Source organism: Odocoileus virginianus, chromosome 18, assembly GCF_023699985.2.
Source record: "Odocoileus virginianus isolate 20LAN1187 ecotype Illinois chromosome 18, Ovbor_1.2, whole genome shotgun sequence".
Taxonomy (NCBI): Eukaryota; Metazoa; Chordata; class Mammalia; order Artiodactyla; family Cervidae; genus Odocoileus; species Odocoileus virginianus.
The window spans coordinates 8,317,739-8,342,847 of NC_069691.1; the positions used below are offsets into that span (position 1 = coordinate 8,317,739).

At 37.5% G+C, this 25,109-nt stretch overlaps 1 protein-coding gene across 4 annotated transcripts in view; it reads right to left on the reverse strand.

Moving 5' to 3' along the window:
• Positions 1-3,247: 3,247 nt before the first annotated feature.
• The window catches only part of CEP78 (centrosomal protein 78), a 33,372-nt gene continuing 11,510 nt past the window's right edge, over positions 3,248-25,109 (reverse strand). The window contains exons 7-17 of one of the 4 annotated variants that reach the window (XM_070480315.1): positions 24,063-24,127; positions 23,660-23,783; positions 22,783-22,800; positions 21,410-21,545; positions 19,956-20,001; positions 18,494-18,622; positions 7,705-7,782; positions 6,119-6,285; positions 5,086-5,257; positions 4,696-4,743; positions 3,248-3,878 (exon numbers count right to left, since the gene is read on the reverse strand). In XM_070480315.1, coding sequence (XP_070336416.1) covers positions 3,315-3,878; positions 4,696-4,743; positions 5,086-5,257; positions 6,119-6,285; positions 7,705-7,782; positions 18,494-18,622; positions 19,956-20,001; positions 21,410-21,545; positions 22,783-22,800; positions 23,660-23,783; positions 24,063-24,127 — 1,547 coding nt within the window. In that variant the 3' untranslated portion in view covers positions 3,248-3,314. The remainder of the gene's footprint in view (positions 3,879-4,695; positions 4,744-5,085; positions 5,258-6,118; positions 6,286-7,704; positions 7,783-18,493; positions 18,623-19,955; positions 20,002-21,409; positions 21,546-22,782; positions 22,801-23,659; positions 23,784-24,062; positions 24,128-25,109) is intronic. The other 3 variants (XM_020892149.2, XM_070480316.1, XM_020892150.2) reach the window with 3 other exon arrangements.

Genomic DNA, 25,109 nt, shown 5'->3' on the forward strand with positions numbered 1-25,109 from the left:
GATCAAATCTCATTACCATAGTTTTGCCTGTTCAAGAATAGTATATAAATGGAATCACAAAGTATGTATCTTTTGAGATTACATAAAGACATAACCTTTTGGCTTCTTTAACTTGGCATATGATTTTGAATATATGAGTTAATAATTTATTCCTTTTTAATTGCTGAGTAGGATTCCATTGTGTGGATGACCATGATTTGTTTATCCATCTACCTGCTGGAAGCTATTTTGATGATTATGAATACAGCTGCTATAAACCACTAATATAAAACATGTACATGTTTTCACGTGAACACAAGTTTTCATGTGGGTTTTCCTTGTGGCTCAGCTGATAAATAATCTACCTCCAATGTAGGAAACTTGGGTTCAATCCCTGGGTTGGGAAGATCCCGGGGAGAAGGGAAAGGCTACCCCACTCCAGTATTCTGGCCTGGAGAATTCCTTGGACTGTATAGTCCCATGGGGTCACAAAGAGTTGGACACAACTGAGTGACTTTCACTTATGCTTTCAAGTTTTCATGTAACTTGTGAAACTGCTGGTACATGTATGTTTAAAGAAACTGCCCACCTGTTTTGAAGGACTGCATCGTTTTGCATCTCCACCAGCAATCTGAGAAGTTCAGCTGCTCTGCAGCCTCACCAGCCCGTGGTTCTGTCAGTTCAGTTCAGTCGCTCAGTCGTGTCTGACTCTTTGCGACCCCATGGACGGCAGCACATCAGGCTTCCCTGTCCATCACCAACTCCCAGAGTTTACTCAAACTCATGTTCATTGTGACATCCATCCAACCATCTCATCTTCTGTCATCTACTTCTCCTCCTGCCTTCAATCTTTCCCAGCATCAGGGTCCTTTGAAATGAGTCAGTTCCTTGCATCAGGTGGCCAAAGTCCTGGAGTCTGTTTCAGCATCAGTCCTTCCAATGAATACTCAGGACTGATTTCCTTTAGGATGGACTGGTTGGATCTCCTTGCAGTCCAAGGAGGGACTCTCAAGAGTCTTCTCCAACACCACAGTTCAAAAGCATCAATTCTTCAGCATTCAGCTTTCTTTATAGTCCAACTCTCAAATCCATACATGACTACTGGAAAAACCATAGCTTTGACTAGAGAGACCTTTGTTGGCAAAGTAATGTCTCTGCTTTTTAATATGCTGTCTAGGTTGGTCATGACTTTTCTTCCAAGGAGCAAGATTCTTTTAATTTCATGGCTGCAGTCACCATCTGGAGCCCAGAAAAATAGTCTGTCATTGTTTCCATTGTTTCCCCATCTATTTGCCATGAAGCGATGGGACCAGATGCCATGATCTTAAGTTTTCTGAATGCTGAGTTTTAAGCCAACTTTTTCACTCTCCTGTTTCACTTTCATCAAGAGGCTCTTTAGTTCTTCGCTTTCTGCCATAAGGGGTGTCATCTGCATATCTGAAGTTATTGATATTTCTCCCGGAAATCTTGATTCCAGCTCATGCTTCATCCAGCCAAGTATTTCTCATGAGGTACTCTGCATATAAGTTAAATAAGCAGGGTGACAATATTCAGCACTGATGTACTCCTTTCCCAATTTGGAACCAGTCTGTTGTTCCGTGTCCAGTTCTAACTGTTGCTTCCTGACCTGCATACAGGTTTCTCAAGAGGCAGGTCAGGTGGTCTGTTATTCCCATCTCTTGAAGAATTTTCCACAGTTTGTTGTGATCCACACAGTCAAAGGTTTTGGCGTAGTCAATAAAGCAGAAGTAGCTGTTTCTCTGGAGCTCTCTTGCTTTTTCGGTGATGCAGCAGATGTTGGCAGTTTGAGCCCTGGCCCCTCTGCCTCTTTAAGCCAGGTGAGCCTCCGGAAGCCCTCGGTCCGCGCGCTGCTGGTACAGGCGGTGTCAGGACATCTAATGCAGGGTTTGCATTCTCACTCTACTATTAAAGGGCCAGCGTGGCATCTTGCCCAATGTATTACTCCTACAACACTCAGTCCATGATTAACGAACCAAACAGTACTGTAGTCTCTTAGTAACAATCAGCTAGGACCTTCTACAAGAAATCTAACACTCCCAACTTTTCCCTAATCTCACCTTTCAGTCTGATTGAACTAAAGACTTCGCTATGCATGTTTTACAGGGAGACTAATTTAATCCAGGGATGTGTGATCACATACTCTTAACAATACTCTGCCATTGATAAATTCTACTCAGATAGGGAAAGGTGCTTTCTGAGAGCCCTGTTCTTTTGCACTTCCAATGGAAAAGGAAGGCTTTTCTCTCGGTGCCTTCCTTAAACCCTTCCTCTCTTAATAAGGAAACAGGATAACAAAATAACTAAGAGCATGAGTTCTGCCTATCTATGAAATATAAACAGAATCAGGAACATAAGAGAACAGCCTGGTGGTTGTAAGGGGGAGGGGGCTGGAGAGGGTTGGATTGGGAGTTTGGGATTAGCAGATGCAAACTGGTATATACATAAAGGATAAATAAAAAGGTCTTACTGTATGGTCCAGGGAACTATATTCAATATCCTGTGATAAACAATAATGGAAAAGAGTATGTTAAAAAATGCATATGTATGTATAACTGAGTCACTTTCCTATATAGCAATAATTAACATAAAATTATACTTAAATTATATTTCAATAAAAAATAAATTTTAAAAACTGGCATAAAAATGATCATCATAAATAAGAAACAAATGAAACTAAAGTCCATTAAGGAAAAAAAAAGGGCTTAGATTATGGGTTCTGGTTGAATCCTAGCTTATCACTTATTTACAGCTGTGTAACTGTGGGCAACTCACATAATGTCTCCTCAGACTCATCTACAAAACGGGGATGGTAGTAGTTCCCTACCTTATAGGGTTGCATAACCTTTAACATGATTAAATGTCTTGGTAAATGTTCGATTCTGCCTGGTTATTGTGAATGAAAATACACCAATGACTTCCAGCCATATGATTTATAATAGTTTGACATTTAAATAAATGGTAAAACTATTTATTTTTCCCACCCCTTTCTAGTCCCCTTACCCTGCCTTATTATTCATATTTTCTCCACCATAGAGTATTAGTTTTAAGACAGTAGAGCTTTATCTTGCTCACTGCTGAAACAGCACCCAGAAAAGTACTGTACATATTAAGCCTTCAGTAGACACTAGATGAACAGTGCAAACTGTCAAAAGGGAAAATATACCATACACCAAAATGTTCATTATAATAAAAAGTATAGATAAATCTTTCTCTAATGGCTCCCAGTCATATATTTTAAAACACCAAATGCTATAATAAAAACAAGTCATTTATTAAAATTTGAAGGTAAAAACATAATTTTAAAAGATTTAGACCTATGTCAGGCGTGATAGAGTATGGATGCTTTCTTGAAATTCAAAATCAGATCCAAGAGTATCACTTTCAGAATGTTCAAGAATATTGAGTTTACTTCTAGTTGTCTTTGATGAAACAGTCAGTATTTTACTCTCTTTCTTAACAGAAATGTGTTTTTTCGAAGACTCGCTTTTAATTGGTTCATTAACCAAAGAGCTATTCTGCCCGATTCCTTTGCTTTTCTGCTTTACAGGTGAGTCAGAGCAGGAATGCAGGTCCTTCCCAGGCTGTTTCTTAGCAGAGTGCTTTTTGATATATTCACCTGTTTTGGTCATTTTTTCTGAGGAAGACCTGCTATTTCTAGATAATTCCTCTTCTTTTCTTTGACTTCCAGTTCCACAAATTACATCTGCTGAAGGAGAACATGCTCTAGCAATGAAATCTTCAAAAGACTCCTGCTGCTGTTCTGTGACTGGGACTCCCAGGTTGTCTTTGGAAGTCTCTAAGGTCTCCTGAGTAGAGATTGGGACATGGAAGGTGTCGACAGGCAATGGAATTCGAGCATCACCAGTGATTTTCTGAAACTGGAGAGAAAAACAAAAGACAAGACAAAAACTCAGTGATGAACAAGGCCTACCATTAAAAGCACTCAACCGCTTCAGTTGTGTCCAGCTTTCTGTGACCCCGTGGGCTGTAGCCTGCCAGGTTGCTCTGTCCATGGGATTCTCCAGACAGGAATACTAGGGTGGGCTGCCATTCCCTTCTCCAAGGGATCTTCCTAACCCAGGGATCAAACCCATGTCTCTTTATGTGTCCTGTATTGTAGGTGGGTTCTTTACCTCTAGCACCACCTGGGAAGCCCAACCATTAAAAAGTGGAGTCCAAAATTTCAATGTTACTCTGTGATTTTATTATTAAAAGTCAATTGATAATTTAGAAGATTTCGGAGTCAGTTTTTTTCTAATTATATCTTGCAAGTGATTCTCAACTTAGCTATATCCAAGATTATGTCTGCTACATTTTCAGACTTCAGTGTTTAGTGTAGTTATTACCTATTTCCTTTCCCTTACTAAAAATAAAACCCTATTCTGTAAGAAAATTAATTTCTTTTCTATCCTCCAGATAAATGTAAACCAGTTGTTTTTTTACAGAGTTTTACAAAATGGAAAACATGTAAAAATGTGTCCAGTTTGTGACCAGACTGTGTATCCAAGCTGTCAGTTTCTAAGACCAGTTTGAGACTGGCTGAGGTAAGGGATGGAGGCTCCGCCTAAGGCTGGAGGAAAAGCTGACAGGTTTCCCCCTCCCATTCCCATAACCAGGTGACTCACTATAATATACTGCCTATGAACTATATCTGGACCACTTATTTTTAAAAATTATCTATATCAGTACTTGTACCTTCATTAGTGTTCCTTCATTGTAAGCTGACTGCATACAAATAGAAACCTAGATAAAATACGAATAGAATAGACATTTACACAATTTAAAATTTAGGATATTTTCTCTAAGGTTTTCTTTCTTCGCTAAGGATAGTTTGCTTTAACTCATAAATTTTCAAAAGAATTTCCAGTTTTCTTATTTACAACAATACAGTATCATGAAATCTACTGGGCACAAATGTACTAATCTAAGATACCAGAAAGGAGCTCAAAGATACCAGAAAGGAGGCTTCAAGCTCCTCAGCATATGAACTCTCAGAGACTGATCATTATTATTTTCTTTCTGACTTGGAAATTTCCTTTTTGCTAATAGCTCTTAGAATCATTAAGTTCTGTTCTGTCCACTTACTTGGATATTTTGCATTTGTCCTAAGGCACTCTGATGTAATTCTGATTTTTCTTCTTCAAGTGCCTTCTTTTCTTCTTTAGGTGGACTACTAACAGTAGAATTCATCTGGGGACGACCTAGTAAATGAAAATCTGACTGATCTATACCAGCCATTGTGGCCAGCTGCCCAAGCCTGGACCAGAGGAGAAAAGGAGAGAAAGACAAAAGTTACTATAATCACAGAAGAGCAGCTTAGATATCCCCAGACCTACAATCAGGAAATACTTCTAACATCTTGAAAGCCAACACCTACTCCAGACCACAAGCCTCTCTCTCCCCCAAATTCTCAGCCCTTTCCAGATTCGTTCTCTGGGACACATCCCATCTCCTTGCCTACTACCACTCCATTTCAAACACTCTCACTAGCAGCTTCAACATCGACCACACACATCAGCCACTGCCTCTCACCTCCATTCCCACACTCCCATTACCATCCCTCCAGCTCCCAAGAAGCTTCTTCTTCTTCTTCTTCCTTCCCAACTGCTTCTTCCTTCCCAACATCAACTCATTCACTGACCAAACAGCACTCCATCAATTATCAATCTCCACTTCCCTCTTTTGACAAAACTGCTCCCAGCTGAAACCACTGACCTGCATCTTCCCTATATAATCGTTTTTAAGTCCAAGACAAAAACAAACTTAATTCAAACTTACTGAATGAGAAAAATAAGTGAAAGGCAGGAAAATTCTTATGTACTCCCAAATATTTTCAATTAAAATTGCCTTCAATGTAGTCTTTACAAAAAATTATACCTACTAATTACTCTGTCTACAGGTTACTTGTTTATAATGGGCTTCCCACTCTACCAAAGCAGGTTCCCCTTTTGCTTTTCTTTATAGATTTCCTCATTTTAAAAAAAATCAACTCTATTACCTATAATTCACTGCATTTGGCTAAATATGGTCATGGAAGTAATAAAAACTGCTCAAGTTCCTCAGCAAACTACCTCTATAGTTGCAAAGAGAAGAATGCCATGAAGAGAAAAGAACTAACCCAGCATCTTTAAGGAGATCCAAGAAAGCATGGAACTTCTGGAAAGAATTCTCAATGCTGCCCAAAACACCTTCATCATCCAGGATCATGCTTGTCAATGAGTGTGCATGAAGGGCTTCAGACAAAGAGAAATTTATATTTCTTAACTGGGCATTTTCATGTTCCAACTATAAAAGAAGATTGAAAATATTTGACATGATTTTTTTCTCATTGTCATCAAAAGAAAACAAAAGTAGTCTCGTCTAGTTTAAAGAACAAAACTAAAACATCCAAAGTGCAATTTGTTGTTCAGTCACTCTTTGCGATCCCGTGGACGGCAGCACACCAGGCTTCCCTGTCCTTCACCATCTCCTGGCGTTTGCTCAAACTCCTGTCCATCGAGTCGGTGATGCCATCCAACCTCATCCTCTGTCATCCTCAAATGTAATTAATTTGTCATTAATCTAACTCTCCATCAGTAAAGAGAGACCACATCACATAATAACCAAAAGGCAGAGGCACTCAACAAAGTTTCCTATACAACATATATATAAATAGACCAAAGTGATTGTTTTATTAATGATCTCTCAAAAGATCCATTTTAAACTGGTTAAATTCATAATGGATCCTCATTCCACATTAGAAGGTTAGCTGCTATTAAGTTTCCCTTAAATCAGAAAATGAAGTACAGAACCTAATTTGAACAAAGCATATTACAACTCTGCTGAATGTTAAGGAATAACTTAGTGAACAAAATGTCTAATGCTTAAGTTTAAAAGTCCTAAATCATACCCAGCCCAATTTATTAACTGTACCATCACCAATATTCTCGGCTTCTTGAAATATTCACTCCATGCACTCTTCTTTAGATATTTGCCCTATATAAAAACCAACTCTAGTATTTCTCAGAAAGGCCATTATGTTCATGATGCCCTCATGTCTTATATAAGCAGGTGTTCAATATTTATTGAATGAACTAGTGTCCACCAATCCAGTAGATGCACTTTCAAAATTTCTTCCCTACATTCACCCTGTAATAAATTGTATTTATATAGAACTTTTTAGCTTATGCTGTTTTCATGCACATTACCAAATGTAATTCTCACAGTATGTATTTTTATTTTCATTGCATTCTTACTAGTTTTCCAATATCTTATATTTATTTAAATGACTCATTTTCCTAATTCACTGCCAGTGAAGTCTCATCATGTCATTTATGTTACTAGATATACAGTATACACACAAAACATGCTTTCTTGAATCGAATAATCATGAACAGAAAATAAGCTAACATCATGTAAAGCACACACAACACACAAAAAAACAGATTTTTGCATTTTTAAAAACATACCTTCTGGGATATGTAATATAATAATATATATAAATTATAAGCCGATGTCTAAAAGGAAAATGGAAAATGAGAGCTCTATTTCATCCTGTATTTAGATCATATGATCACTAAATATCAGTAAATGTAAAGGTTCATATGATACCACCAATTTGCAACATTATTAGTTTTCAAGTTTACAAACTATATGCATATGGCTTAAAATCAAATCAAAATAAAACCAAGAAACTTTCCAAAGTGTAAGAAGAGACTTGTTTACCTCGCTGACTCGTTTATCAGCCTTAAGCCTTATTACTCTTTCCTCCTTTAACTGCTTTAGGCACTCCTCCAGTTTTTCCTAGTGTAAAGAAACAGAGTAAATATTATAACTAATTCATAGTATGATATTCCAAGGCATTTCCAGATATAGATTTCATCATGATTTAGGGGCAGAGCCAGAAGTGAACTCAGACTTTAATCTGCTACTTGGAATATCATATCATGCTAATGAAATTAATTATTGAAATATATCAAATTAGCATAGTAAAGATTTATTTAAATCCCTTCTTACCAACATAAATCTGTGGCAGCTCACCATAAAAGGTGTGTGTGTATAACACAGTAAATCAGAAATAAAAAATTAAGACCAAGAAAGAAAAATTCCACTTTTATTTGTGGGTCTCTTTACAACAGGAAGCCCTATTACTGAACATGTTTAACATACCTGAGTTACATAACTGCAGATTCAAAAGCATTTTTTAAAAAGAGTAATCACTTCTAAAGCAACTTACTATACGGCAAGCACCGTTCTGGAGTTTCCTGGGCATTAAATATGAGGAGAGAACAAGACTGACTTCGTTATCTTACCGAAGAGAAAACGGAGGCAGAGTAAGCGGAGCGACACAGCCAAGCTCACACCACGAAGCAGCAGAACCAGGACTGTGAATTCAGGAAGCTGGCTGCCATTCCCGAGGCAGCACTCTTTCCATTCACCAAGGTCAGTGACATAAAATGAACACTGGTAAACGCTCACAATTTTTAAGAACTAAGACACTTAGGTCCTTGAAGTGGAGGACACTGCTTACGGGTAGGTAGAATTCTAAAAGAGCTCCTAAGAGTCCTATGCTGAAGCACACAATCCTGCCAGTTTTTCAATCTAGGTGCTGTAGTGAAGGGATTTTGTAGATGTAATTAAGGTTCCAAAATCAGTTGCTTTTAAAAGAGCTCCCTCTTTTATTCTGGGCAGATGTGATATAGGGCATCTAAGGAAAAGGAACTGGACTTCTCCTAAAGATCTGAAATAAAAAGGGACAAGAGGGAGACTCCCCACTGCCGGCTTTGAAGAAGTCAAGCATGATGCGGTGGCAGAGAATACAAGCGGGAGGCCGCCAGCAGCTGAGACCGTCCCCCAGCTGACAGTCAGCAAGGAAACGGGGATCTCTCTTCAAGCAAGCGCAGAATCTGAATCATGCCACTGAGCTGAAGAAGCTTGCAAGTATTCTTTCTTGGAACCTCCAGATAGTAACACTTTCAGACTGACATCTTGATTTTAGCTCTATGACACTCATGAGCTTTGCTGAACATCTAGTACAAACATGAACATCCTACTTTGGGGGCCTGATGTCTTGCACTTAAATTTCACACACTTCAACAGTCTCTGGAGGGAACTCACATGTTCCCATTGTGTATCTGAGTGGAGAACTCAGTCATGCCGTTACGGGACTTCTGACCTACGCAACTGTGAGCTAGTAAAATAGGTATTATTTTAAGTCAGTGGGAGTACAGTAAAGGAAAATTAATATACTACTCAATCTCCAGGCTTAAGAACAAAAATAAATGACTGTTATTGTTTTAAGTCATTGTTTCTGGGTGGTTTCTTATGCCATCAATAAATAATCAGAATACCTATGAAAACAGTGAGGTGTATTTATACATTTTAAATGCTTTGAACAATCACTTATAGAATAAGGAATTCTATTATATGTTATCATTGTGAGAGGAACTGGTATCACTTTCTGGACAATAACTTTTGGTACCCAGCAACAATCTTACATCAGCAGTTTACCCTAAGGAAATCAGAGATGTAAGCAAAGATTTATCTACAAACAAGATGTCATAAGATTATTTATAATCAAACTCTAGAAGAAAGCTAAGAGCCTCCAAATTGGGGTTGGTTTAAATAAAAATAGCACACCATATGAAGGAATGCTCTATGAAACCACTAGGAAAATAACAACGATAAGAGGGCTCAACCAGAGTTAATGAATGGGCCTGAGGAGTTCTATATTCAAAATATATGTGTGTTTTTCTTGGAAGATGGTCCATGAGCTTTATCAAATTATCTGATTTAGAAAAATATTTAGTGACATGAAAAAATGTCTTTAATACCTTTTTAAGACAAAAGAGCAGAGGTGGCCTTTATTTCCTTCAATAAGGTGTTCACTGCTTTCAAAAATTTGCTCAATGAACATATTTTTATGCTCAGAACATGCTTTAAAAATTGAGTCTAATAACTTCAGATTCTTAAAGCCAACCAAGTTTTCAATGGGAAAAAGGGGGGAAATTCCTCTACTTTTAATATAATGGCTAAATAAATCTTCTAAAATTGATTTCAAAGAAATTCTAAACAAATAAGAAAACAAACAAAAAAACCCTCACCACAGTCTGAGAAAAGTAGACTAAATTACAGAATTCTTGACTGGTTCTAAACAGCACACTAACGTGCAGTAACATGAAATAGTTTCTCCCTCTAGTGGAAAGGGTTAGAACACAGTGTTAAATTTTTATGAAAAAGTGAACCCCTCTCCTACAGTATAATTCTTGTCTCTTAAACAGAAATATGGAACCAAAAAAATTAGAAAGTAAAATTGCTTGATATTCTATTACTTAGGTAAGACTAATGATAAGGCTTTGGAGAAATCTGTCCTGTCACCCGCTCTCCTTCCTCCCTTCTATACACTGGCTAGGTTGCTTTTTCTGGAACAAAGCTCCCATCATATTATTATCAAGTTTTATGTTCAACCTTTTTTTATATTTAAAATGATTGAAATCAATCATTTCTCATATAATCAGGGGATTTATAACCTGGATTTTTTTTTTAAGTGGGCTACAAAATATTTCACTGAGTGGGGTTACTGGTCAACCATTCCTTTGATTAGACATTTAAATCCTTTCCAAATTTTCAATATTATAAGAAAAAATAACCACTTTTATGCATGAAGATCTTTTTCCATATTTAGAAAAATGTTCTTGCAACAACTCCATAAAAATGAGGCTGAGATCAAAGCAAATAGATGTTTTTCAGGCTTTGAGGTACCTATCTCCAAACTGCTTTCTAAGATTCCTAAGACTTTATACAGCCATCAGCAATGTTATCACTTGGTATATAATCACTACAATAACTTTTGGCTTACTTCCTCACTTAGAATGCAAGTTATTTGAAGAAAGGGAATGTATTTTATTAAGTGTTTATCCCCAGCACCTGCACCTAGCACAAAGCAGACAGTCAATAAATAATTGCTGAATAAGGAAAATCCCTACCAATGCAAGATGTATACAGTATGAAAGATGTGTGCTTTTTCTGTAACTGGATAAGTGAAAACTTGGCATCTCCCTTAAGTGTGCACTTCTTTGCTTATAATTAGTAATTAAATTTCTCTTTTAAATTATATTTTAAAAATTCTGAGGCAAAATCCTGGCCCTACCCGTTAGCTCTATAATCTTTGACAAGTTTCATAATGCTAGACCTCAACTTTCTTATCTATAAAGTGGAGATAAGCTCCCACATTACAGAGTTCTTGTGAGGATTACATAAGCTAAAGCATGTAATAAAACTTATAAGCACTCTTTAACAAGAGTGCTTGGTACACAGAGTATGTTCAATTAATGTTGAGTGAATGAACATGTGAATGCAAACAGTAGTGAAAGGCTTAAAATGAAATAGTCTCATCCCACACCCACATCCAGCACCCTAGAGGTGACCAATTCTTTAAGCAGGTTTGCAGGTTTTTACTTGTAAAATATTATATGCATATTGAGAAGTACACAGAACAAAAGTGTCAATGTGACAACTAAAAAGAGAATGCTTACATAACCCATAACCACCACTCAAATCTGCAAGTACTTGTCAGCATCTTAAAGATCCTGCATATCCCTCCCTCATTTCAGGCTTCTTTCCCCAGTTATAAACACCATCCTCATTTCTTGACAACCATTTCCTTTAATCTGGTTCCATCTGTCACGACATGGGGCTTCCCTGATAGCTCAGTTGATAAAGAATTCTCCTGAAATGCAGGAAACCCAGGTTCAATTCCTGGGTCAAGAAGATCTGCTGGAGAGGAATAGGCTACCTGCTCCAGTATTCTTGGGCTTCCCTTGTGCCTCAGCTGGTAAAGAATCGCCTGCAATACAGGAGACCTGGGTTGGGAAGATCCCCTGGAGAAGGGAAAGGCTACCCACCACTCCAGTATTCTGACCTAGAGAATTCCATGGACTATCCATGGGGTCTCAAAGAGTCGTACATAATTCAGCAACTTTCACTTTCAACTTTATGTAGAGGATCACGGTGTATGCTGTCTTTTCTATTTTATTTCTTTCACTCAACATTGTTTTAAAAAATTCATCCAGATTGCTATCTGTAGTTCTATTAGGTTGGTGCAAAAGTAATTGCTGTTTTCTGCATTGTTGAAATTTGCTACTATTTGATATTAGAATACACCCTAAATAAATGTGGTTTTATCAATATTTTTTTTATTTATTTTTATTAGTTGGAGGCTAATTACTTTATAATATTGTAGTGGTTTTTGCCATACATTGACATGAATCAGCCATGGATTTACATGTGTTCCCCATCCCGATCCCCCTTCCCGCCTCCCTCCCCATCCCAACCCTCTGGGTCTTCCCAGTGCACCAGCCCTGAGCACCTGTCTTTTAATGTGCATTCTCACTTTTTTTTTTTTGCTAATCATTTATTACTTGCTGTTAATTTAATATTTATTTAGACTATGGAATTGATAACTGGCAACATTAACAACACATTTGGCCCAGGAACTGCTAACGAACATACAGTGCAGAGGTGGTTCAAGAAGTTTACAAAGGAGACAAGAGCCTTACACATGAGGAGTATAGTGGTCAGCCATCAGAAATTGACGGTAATTGAGAGCATCATCAAAGTTGATCCTCTTATAACTACATGAGAAGTTGCTGAAGAACTCCACATTGACCATCTATGGTCATTCACCATTTAAAATAAATTGGAAAGGTAAAAAAGATTGATAAGTAGGTGCCTCATGTGAAGTGAAAGTCGCTCAGTTGTGTCCGACTCTTTGAGACGTCATGGCCTATACAGTCCATGGAATTCTCCAGGCCAGAATACTGGGGTGGGTAGCCTTTCCCTTCTCCAGGGGATCTTCCCAACCCAGGGATCGAACCGAGGTCTCCCGCACTACAGGCGGTTTACCAGCTGAGCCACAAGGGAAGCCCGAGTGCCTCATGAGCTAACCAGAAATTTTTTAAAAAGTCGTCATTTTCCGAATGGATGAGGAAGCTGTGGTACATATACACCATGGAATATTACTCAGCCATTAAAAAGAATTCATTTGAATCAGTTCTAATGAGATGGATGAAACTGGAGCCCATTATACAGAGCGAAGTAAGCCAGAAAGATAAAGACCATTACAATATACTAACACATATATATGGACTTTAGAAAGATGGTAACGATAACCCTATATGCAAAACAGAAAAAGAGACTCAGATGTATAGAACAGACTTGTGGACTCTGGGAGAAGGCAAGGGTGGGATGTTTCAAGAGAACAGCATTGAAACATGTATATTATCTAGGGTGAAACAGATAACCAGCCCAGGTTGGGTACATGAGACAAGTGCTCGGGCCTGGTGCACTGGGAAGACCCAGAGGGATTGGGTGGAGAGGGAGGTGGGAGGGGGGACTGGGATGGGGAATACATGTAAATCCATGGCTAATTCATTTCAATGTATAACAAAAACTACTGTAATGATGTAAAGTAATTAGCCTCCAACTAATACAAATAAATGGAAAAAAAAAAAGTCGTCATTTTCAAGTGCTGTCTTATTTCACAACAACGAACCATTTCTCAATCGTATTGTGATGTGCAACAAAAAGTGGATTGCATAGAATAACCAGTGACAACCACCTCAGTGGCTTGTCCAAGAAGCAGCTTCAAAGCACTTCCCAAAGCCAAATTTTCACCAAAAAACGGTCATGGTCACTGCCTGGTGGTCTGCTGCCTGTCTAACCCATGACAGCTTTCTGAATCCTGGGGAAAACACTACACCTGAGAAGTACACTCAGTAAATCAATGAGATACTCTGAAAATCCCAACACCTGCAGCTGGCATTGGGCTGCAACGACAACACCAACCTCACGTCACACAACCAAGGCTTCAAAAGTTGAATGAATTCGGCTATGAAGTTTTGCCTCATCTGCCCTATTCACCTGACCTCTTGCCAACTGACTGCCACTTCCTCAAACATCTTCACAGCTTTTGGCAGGGAAAACACTTCCACAACCGGCAGGATGCAGAAAATGCTATTTAAGAGTTTGTTGGATCCTGAAACATGGATTTTTATGCTACAGGAATAAGAAAACTTATTTCTCGTTGGTAAACAAGTGTTGACTGTAATGGTTCCTATTTTGGTTAATAAAGATGTGCTTAAGCCTAGTTATAATGATTCACTGTCTGAAACCATAATTATGTTTACACCAAACCTAATAATTCATTCAATTTTATTCCTTGAAAGCTTTCCCACTGTACAAACATACATAATTTATTTAATGTTTGACTCTTACAGGACACTTTGGGTTTTTTCTATTTGTCCTAACGCATGCACATGAATCCTGTTGTACCGGTTATTCTGGTGCATTTACCCAGGGCAGGGGTGAGGGCTGCTGGATCACAGGGTATTTATATACCTTCAGTTGATGGACAGTGCTAAAGGCTTTTCAAAGTAGTATTGATTTATACTTCAGCATAAGCAGGGTAGAAGATTCTCATAGTACTCCAGGTCTACAATACCTGATACTATCAGACTCTGTCAATCTCACTGGCATATAGTTTTATTGGTTTTGTTTTTCTCTTATTACTTAATGAAGTTGGGCACTTTTCCATGTTTACTGGCTATCTGGATATCCTTCTTTATGAAGTTTAAGAAAACTAGTCTTATTTTTAATTTTCCATATCCAAATACTATACTTACATGACTATTTCTGACTAAATTTGAGGCAGTAACTGTTAACTTTCTAATTTATTAGGTAAGGATTTAGTTCCTTTACACTCTTTCCTATATCCACACTGCTTAGTAAAGTTACATCCTTATTAGTTTTTCCACCGGTCATGATCTCTTCCATATGTAGTGATATACTTAAAAATCTATATTGCTAATCAACTATAAACTCTTTCAACGTCCCGCTTTATAAAATGAAGACGTTCGTGTCTTTTCCCCTTTTTTCTACCTCCTACCTTCCAAACCTAGCTTTTATATTGTCAAAGTTGAAATTTATATTCTGTTCTACGTGCAGCTAAGTTTCTGTTATTTGAGAATCAGTATGGAGCAATGTTTAAGAGAAGCGGCAGAAAGCCTGAACTCAAAGCCCGATCCAACCATAAATCAGGGAGAGGCTGGGCAAGTTCCTCCTCTGGCTTAGCTTCCTTTTCTGAAAAGCGGGGATGATACTAGCACCAACCTCATAAGGTTATTCAGGGCATTAAATGAGTTACATGTTAAAAACACTTAAGACTCTAAGATACACTAAGTATATACCAGGACACAACGCATTTCAGTACATACTAAGTGAACACTAACACACCCTAAGTACAGTTCCGGTTTGACTTCGCTGCTCAGACGGTAAAGCGTCTGCCTACAATGTGGGAGACCAAGTTGACAATAAAAACTGTAAACCAAGACAGTATTTCTACTATTACAATTAAATTAACATTGCCCACTGCAGACATATACTGTGTCTCCATGTACAGATTATACCTCTTCTACTATTTCCATGTCATTACCCTTGTATAGCATGCCCACACACCCTCAGATGCCTTGGGTTGCTGTCCTGAGGTTACAGAAGCATAGTGACTCCTTACATTATTAGTGTTCTGGTTTGGACAACAAATTAGATAGATGGTCGCTGCCTCTGTGTGTCACTGAAAAGGGGGACACCTGTAATGTCAGGTTTAAGTGGATTCTTGCTCACCAGTAGTAGTTTAAAATCTACCATAGTTTAGGGAATTCTTTGGCTACTCACTATAGGAACTCACACTTTCACTGCCAAGGACATGAGTTCAACCCCTGGTCGGGGGACTAAGATCCTGCAAGCTGAAGTGCAGCCCCCTCCCCCTCACCCCCCAAAAAAATCTACCATAATTTAGTTCACTTCATGTTTATGTCAGTGTAGCCTCTGGAGTTCAATTTCCTCCTCCTCTCCCTCCTCCCTTCCAACAGTGCCTAATGCACAGTAAGTACAATACGCCTCAATGTGTTTCTAAGCTGTCAATCACACAACCAACGCAAGGCTCTCAAATCTATATTAGCTGACTCTGCACTGAATCCACTGTTTCCTGACTCCCCTATTACCTTCCTTCTTAGTTTATTTCCTCATTTGGTTGGATTATTTCTACAAACAACTTGTATAGCACAGGGGGTAAGCTTTTCAAATTTCTTTATGTACAAAATATCTTATTCAGCCTCCACTTATAACTGATAGTCTGGCTGGATAAAAAACCCTAGGGTGAAAATTATTTGCCTGAAAACCTGTGGCAGTATCTTTCTAATGCCTTCCAGAATCCATGGTGCTAATGACAACAATGATAAAGTCAGATTTTATTTTTTTTAGGTGATCAGTATTTCTTCCTCTGGAATGGATGTATCTTTTCAGTATTTAAATTTTCATAGTGAAGAGTATCTAGGTAGAGGCTATTTTTGTTTAGCTATTTTCAGTTTGAGGCTTGAAGCTTACTTTCAGCCATGGGGAATTCTCTTGCCCTTTGACAGCTTCCCTCCATTTTCTTCTGGATCTAGAATTTTTAACAGGAATATGCTGGACCTCCCGATGCAGCCTCTCCTAATATATCGCTTCTATCACATTTTCCCTTCTTTCTTTTTTATATACTGAGAAATTTCTTTAATTCCTACTGAATTTATTTCAGCAACCACATTTTCATTTCCAAGAGATTTCTCTGCTTTCTGACATCCCCTTTTTAATTAACACCCTATTCTTAAAGTTTCCAGCTCCTTTTAAGCCTCTTTAAGGACACGAATTAGGGTTTTTTCTTAAATTATTTTGTTCCCTAAATTTTCCCTGGTCCTACTAGGATTTGTTTTTACTCTTTCCCCACCTCCCTTGTTGTAAGCTGTACTCAACTACCAGGCGTGTGATGGTTATTTTTTATTTAAGAATGACAGCAAAAAGCTTCCTGGATAGAAGTCAGTGACTGACTGGCTTTTCTAAAGCAGGAAAAAGTGGGTAGTAACTATAATAGGATACCCCCAGGTACTCTTTTCTAGGGCGTAAAAACTCACAATAGCTGCCCTAGTTGTCTTCAGTTTAATTTTTTCAAAATGAAATTATCTAATTTCAGGAGAGTGAAGGTGGGGCTGGGAGTCAACTCTTTCAAGCACAGACTCGATGAGCTCCCCCATCTCACTCACCTGCTTAACTTCACCCTCTCCCCCACATGCACGTCTGAGTATGGAGCTATTTCTGCAGGGGGATCAGACTCCCCGCGCTGCAGGCAGGCCCTGGGCTTATTATAGGTGATGGTTCCCCTTGTTCTACTGCTTCAGTTTCACACTCTTCCACTTGTCTCCTGTCTTTCAAAGATATTCTAAAATCTCCTGATTGTGGTGGGTTTATATATTTAAACACTTTGATACCATCATTTCAGTGTCTTGTTAAAACAAAGAAGAGCTGAAAGGGTTCTCAGAGCATCCTGAATCTATTCTGTAGTCACAGTTTCTAAAACTTCTTGGTCTTCCCCGATGCCTACAACTGCTTTCAGAAGTATCAATACGATACTCCGACCTACTGGTGAAGGAAACGAACACAACCCATCTAAAATGACAACGAATGCGGGTCAGAGGCCCTAGGGTCCCGTCTTAGTCTACAACTTGCTGGTAAACCACTTCTGTGCTGCAAATTGTAGGTGCTCATTTACAAGATGAAAAGGGGGTAATCCTACATCAACTACAGATTCCTCCTACTGCGATATTTCATAATAAAATGTCTCCATATTATCACTAATTTTAACTAAAAAATTAAAATCTAACTTTCTCTTTTAAAAATCAAACAGTAATTTCCATTGTCCTTTAGTAATGGGCTAGTTCAAAATTTATCAAGATTTCATATTAAAGAAAATCATACCAAGTACTTTTAAAAAAATTAAACACAGACTTTGTAGCACAATAACAAGGTGCCCTCAAATCGTGTTTCCCTTATTTACTACAAATTATCAGCTCGGCATTTAAGTTGAAATAAAATTAATATATTATTTTGAAGAGTAAAAATTTCTTATGAAGATCAATTTTTCTTTTCTGTCCATACAAACAGAAGTATGGAATGACATTAGATGTCAGGTTTATTAGGCAATATAATGGAGTTTCCTGATGTTTATTTTTAGGAGAATATCAATATTGAAACATTTTTTCAACTTTTCATTAAAAATGAGGTCATACACCCCTCCTATAAAAAGAATTGTCAATTTTCTCATCTGTAAAACAAGGGCACTGAATCAGCTAACTACATTCATTCGGAACTCAATTTCTTCAAGTTTATCTTAAAGATTCTCCCTATATCTAATATTAAGGTTCTAAAGAAAGGCAAATATGTAACTAATGACATGTTTTGATTCTTTATTTGTTAGAGTTCAAATGTCCACCATTCACCTTGGTCTAAGCTAAGACCAAGGGGATACAATGCAGACAGGAGGGGAAAACAGAAAGCTCCCACACAAGTTGTCAAGTATTGCAGTCAGACGCAACTAATCTGTTTGAAAAATAATCTTCTCTGTATCTTTAAAGTGATAACTTTATACCTGCAATGCTTCTTGTTTCAAACTGATTTTCTCTGGCTCTTCCTGAACACTTTCTGAGGAATCGTCAACCTCTTCAATTTCTGAGGAGGAAGGACTCTCTACGGTCACAGTCACAGGAAAATCTGATTGCTTTTAAAAAAAGAAGACAAAGTTGTATAAAAGATAACATGAACAAGATACCAAATACCCAAATATTAAAGGACATTTAACACAAGTGATCTGAGCTATCAAGCCATTATTTGTAAATGTCTCCCACTGCTCCTTAGTCTAAAACAAGCAATGACAAAGTAAAATTACAGTAACTTATTTTTGCTATGTTACTGTACAGACCTCTGGTGTACATGGTTAGGATTAGTATTTGGAATTGTCCATATTATTTTATTAAGTTTCTTTCATAGAAGACAAGTAAGGAGCCAGGGTAAACATTTTTTTCTCAGATCACCTTTACACTGCAAACTAGAAATTTATTCTTCACCATCAGACACAAACAGTCTGGAAAAAAATGTAGTTTTTAGGAGGGCAATTCATCAGTAAGGGGACTGGTAAAGAATCAGAAGAATAATTAGAAAGTCAACATATCTAAACTGTGAATAATAAACAGAATTTTTTTAAAAAATTAGTCACATACATACACAATTAAAACTGACCTATCAAAAATTTCATTTTCTCATCATCCTTAAGCCAAAACTAGTGTAATTATAATTCAATTCTCCTATTGAGCTTCACTGCCACTAGAATGTTGTTCAATAAGACACTTCCATTTAAAAACTGACCTGGTTACAACCCCATAAAAGTCTATGGGTCAAAAGGATGTGCGTTAGTTTTATATAACTGTGCAGAGACAAGTCACTAGGATACCATTCTGACAAGCCCTGCAGGAGAGGAAACTCCCAATAGTAGAATGAGGCATCCAGGGGCAGGACTGACATCCAAGGTGCTCTTCTTTTAATCTCAACAGAGCAGCTACACAGTCTCCTAAGGCCACTGGCAGGATCACCTTGCTCCAAGGCCATGAGGCTGTAAAAGAAGGCAAGTGTGCAGCCTTGGTGAGGAAGAAGGAACGCTCAGAGAGCGAGGTTTGGGACATGTTGCTTCACATTGGCTTGAAATCAGGAACTTGTAGAGACAGCCCCCAAACAACATTTTCTGAAAACACATGAACACTCTTGGAAGTGTAACGGGTTAGAAATGGCAATCAGGTTCATCTTACTGGGTAACTGCTGACTTGCGGACTGGAGAACCCACTGCCTGTTTACAGACATAACCACAAGGCTCCCAGTGGGCCGTATCCATACAACTACACAGAGGCAATGGGAGAACGACGAGACAGGTTTTAAATGGATTTATTTCAGAGAGGGAACTGTTTTTTATAAGGCTCTGTTCAGTTTAAAAAGCAAAGAATATGATCTTCCACCCTTCCCAATTCAACCCCCTGTATACAATAAATATCATAACCACATACCTGCAATTGATTACACACATCACGAGTTTTGATTAAAGGAAAACCCCTAAAAAGATATTAACAAAACAAAGTTATATCGTGATGTACACACATCACTAGTTAAATGCATTTAATATAAGTTCCTAGTATCATGTACAATATCCACATAGAATTGTATATAAAAATAAGTCAGCTCAAAACAAGGACCTGGAAGGCTCTGCTATGAAAAAAAATGAACAGAATTTAGCAGACTCGCTTTGTGACAACTCTCTGAACTGCTGAGAGGCACCTTTGATTCCTACATTCAGGGTGGTTGAGATTTCAGTCTACCTTCTTCACTGGTGGTATGAATCGTTCTCTAATTTACAACTCCTTGTGATGAGGATGGACCTGAGATTAATAAGTGCCTCAAGAAGACGATATGAAAACACAAAGCTCTTAAACTAAAGTGCAAAGACTGGGAATTCAATATTATAGTTTATGCTTTAAAAATCTATATTACCATTTGCAAAAAAGTAGTCAGTTGTCCAATGGGGATTATAAATATCAACTAAATGTGAGCAACTGAACAGGTATTTTACTCAGTAATTACTTCAAGTGCAATTTAAAATCAATTCTCTTTGTTTTCTTAAGCAATTGTTAACACCGAATTTCATCAATGTGCTCAGATGCTCAGTTGTGTCTGACTCACTGTGATCCTACGGACTCTAGCCCACCAAGCTCCTCTGTCCATGGGATTTTTCAGGCAAGAATACTGGAGTGGGTTGCCATTTCCTCCTCCAGGGGATCTTCCCAACCCAGGGACCAAACCCACGTTTCCTGCATCTCCTGCATTGCCAGGTGGATTCTTTACCACTAGCGCCACTCTGAATTTTTATGAATATTACCAAATAAGTCACTTGAAAATAACCTAGAGCAATTTATTTCATCTAGCAAGCCTAGAGCTATAGTTGAAAAATTTTACTCACAGCTCTATGACAAAACTACTATGAACTTATCCCCTGGATAAGTAATCAGCTAAAGCTAGTTAAGTCTAGTTTGACAAACTAAATCTGATTTACTGAATTAAGCTGGTTGATTTAGATTAGGTCTAATCCATATTTCTCACCCATTCTGCAATAAACTATTCCCATGCCTAAAATGTCTTTTTCCCCATTCCTACATATCCAAATTTCTACTTCTATGCTATAGGGCTTAACTCAAATACATCTGCCTTTACTGCAACTTTTCTCATCTGCACGACTGGGGAGAACTTTAGTCCCCTCAGGACTTCCGCGGGGTTACCTCTGTTGTCCCACTTGAGAAACAACTTCAAACTCCCAATTATTTTTTTCTTTCTTAGAGGACTCATTAGGCAGAAGCCATGTGTGAGTTATCTTTCTTCCTCTATAGAAACCACCAGAGACCTCCCACATAATAGAAGCTCCAAAATAAAGAACTCCAAATGACTGAAAGACAGGGAATGCAAACACCACCTGCTCCTCTTTGCACGTTCTGCCGTTCGCCACGGCAGGAAACCAGACACGCCGGGAGGCAGAGGTTCCGGGGCGTAAGAGTCTTTACCCGTGGAGGGTTTCTTTCCATTACCTACAGGTTTCTTTGTGGCCAATCCTGTGTTTGAGAAATCACGAAAAGAAGGAATCAAATGCACTAAAAGCCTACAGAGCAACTATCACATGCACACACACTGAAGGGAATGCAACAGGCACTTCACAATCATGTCCAGGCCATTAGAAACACGATCGTTTTGTGAAAATGTTTTACACAGGCCAGCAATTTTTAAAAATGTAAGTCCACTGCAGTGACGAGTTATTTTAACTAAAACAAAAGTACTGAGGTATGCAGAACATGCAAAAATAAATTTTTGAAAAATCCCAAAGAATGATACATTTTATGTATCACGCAGAGACACTCAATATTAATCTTAGAACACCTTTGGCATTTCTGAATCCCAAAAACAGAGAAACATAAATACACCCATGACTTCTGCCAAATCGCATCTTCGGGATTAGACCAAGACTTCATTTTAAGATTAATTTTTCTATGTAAAAACAAATAAAAGTTATGACTGTATACAAGTTGCCAGGTGGTAGATGAGTCAATGCTACCTTCCTGTAAGTCTGTTGACCTTCACTGTTCATTTGATTTCATATAGAAAACACACAAAAAAACACACACAAAAAGTGAAACCCACTGGATGAAAGAATAAAATGCGGAGACTTACCCTACACTTCAGTACTAAAGAGTCAAGTATTTTTATAAGAAACATTTGGTAGCAAAAAAGAGACTTACAAGCTAATACTTTTTTTAGAACAAACCACATGTTAAAATTCACATTTAAATCTTTAATTTGAACATTACTGAAAACAAACATCATAGGTTAAAATAATTGTATTTATTCTTCAAACCTACTGTACTTTAGCAGCATTAGGATGGCATGTAAGATAGAGTGTATGTGGTGATACAGAACAAATGTTTCATATAGTGTAGCTTACTGATAACCACCAAGTGATCCTGTGTGATTTCTTTGGATAAATTTACATGCTTCAAAATACAGAGGGGCTCAGTTAATTTGTTTTTTAGCTTAATTACATTTTTTTAAAAAAGTCTATATGCACATGGTTTGCATGTGTACACCTTTACTTGCAGAAAGTAATGCAAATATATTTATAATTAAAATTTTAAAAATTACATTTGTCTCATTAGGAGATAAAAACATTTCTGATAAAAGTTCCCATCTTTTTAAGGCATACATAATTACATTGTAGATGTGACACAATTCACACAGCTATTTAACTCCTATACTCACCTGGATCTACCTACATAGCCAGACATTGATTTGGCTTACCTCTATGTCTCCAAATAACTGAAGCAAATACAAAAGAAAAAAAAAAGCCCAAGAAATAAAATAAAATTACTCTTAAAATAGCTCAGTGAGCTTGTAAACGTCAGTTACATTTCCACTTTGTTTAATCATGCTAAATTAAAAAAAATTTGTTTTATTCTCATTTCATGATGCCCTATTCTATACCACCACATACTGATATTACCGAATTTCTAACATGTTTTATATATACATGTTTTATTTACCTATATTTCTATTTCTAATATTACAGCAAGGCAAATTAGCTATTTTAAGAATGCTTTATACATTATATAAACTTTTAATAATAGTATATAATTAGTGTGATATAAAAATCTTAATTTCTTTTTATATACCATTTGATTGATTACCATACTATCACCGTCTTAAAGTAACAATTGGCAGACAAATCATATGCTATTTTTGATTTAATAAACACTTTGGACAGTTTCTATTTAACACATTATTCTCTAAGCAAGCTGATTAATGGGGAGTCAAAATCATACATCTTTTAGTAGAAAAAAAAAGAAGCTGTATTTCTGAAGATGCTTATAATAGCTTATTTCAGGTTATTTCCTATTTTTCACAAATTTCAATTGCAAAATACTAGAAGTAATCATCAACCAGGAAATATTGTCAAAATAACAAACTTTTTATGAAATGTAAACACAGAAGTTGGTTAATATTAACATCTCTTTAAATTCATTTATAATTTCTATATTCTATAAATTCTCATAATACATATCAAGGTAATTATAGTCCTATTAATAATATCTATGTGGTTAATACTGGCTGTTTTAATTTCAGCACATTAGAAAACATAAGGGTTATAAGTTCTAGTAGCATTAAAAAAAAAAGTTACCAATTCTAATAGTAGCTTTTCCTTTTCGACTACTTCCCAAAATTATGGTTCTCTTTTTCTGTCTAGCAGCTTTGGATGGTTCCTTCACTGGTTCCTTCACCGATGGAGAAGTTATCCATTGGTACTGAGAAAGAAATAATAAATATGCCACTTAAGTTACAGGTAATTTATCAAGGTTTGATCTTTAATTGAAAATTAAAACATTTTAAGTTAATAAAAGGTTTCTGGCAGCATTTCTGGGAACCTGAATTAAAGAATTGCACAATATTTTCAAAAACAGAAAAGCCATTTGATTTGACTAAAAACTTAGTTTAAGATGGCAGAAAGTATCCTTATGATTTTTTTTTTTTAGAAAGACAGACATTAAACTGAAATTCTTTCTAGAAAACTAAAAATGCTATACCTCTGACTTGGCACTTCTTCCATTCTGGAGAACTTTTTTGATAATGGCTTTCATCACAGAATGATCTAAAGTAAAATAAATTGAAATGAGAGTACTTATTTCCCAGTGAGTGGCTATTTCCATTTAAAAACAAAGGCCCACTAATTACTGCTTTACCCATAAAATTAAATATGAAATCTATATTATATAATATATACCTATTTCTCCCTTTGTATAGTCTAATTTCTTCCTCAAAAAGCTAAGATGCCATCTTGCAGACTGACCCCAGTGGCTATTTGGGTAGCAGCAAAGGTAAAATTTAAACACTTCGCATCTAAGGTGGCACTGGGTACCTCTGGATAGAAAGCAGAATCTGAGAACTGTCCAGACACTCAGATACCTCAAATGTATCTAAATATCAAACCAAAGTCTCGATATTCTCTCAAAAGCTGCCCCTCCCATCAGCCCCTCCTAAGTGGTACCACCCAGGTGCGTACAAAATCATCAAGGACTTGACTCTCTGTTAATCCTTCCTTCATACCCCACAGCTAATCCATGTGCAAGTCTTGTTAGTTACACCCTCAAAATACAATCTGAACTCAATCGCTTTTCACTTGCTCCAAACTTCCAAGCTAAGCCAAGCCATAAACATCTCTCATTTGGATCGCTGAGACAGTCTCCTAAGCGGTCTCCCTGTTTCTCTTCTATGCCCCAGCCCCCCAAGTCTATTCGCTATGCCAGGGTCATCTTATTGAGACATTATTTATATCATGCCTCTACTCATTTAGAATAACCATGTCTTTACTCTGGCCTCCAAGACTTTCCGAGATCAGGCCCTGGCTAGCTCCTGACCTCAGGGTATACCACACCCTTCCTCCCTCGGTGTTCTGGCTGTGTTGGCCTCCTTACTTTTCCTTAAATATCCCGTCCACCTACACGCTTGCATCCTCATTGTCCCCTTGTCCTGGCATGTGCTTTCCCCAGACCTTCCATGGCTTGCTCCTCTCTTCACTCAGGTCTCCACTCAAACATTACTTCTCTGGTAAAGTTGGCCCCTAGAAAGCAGAG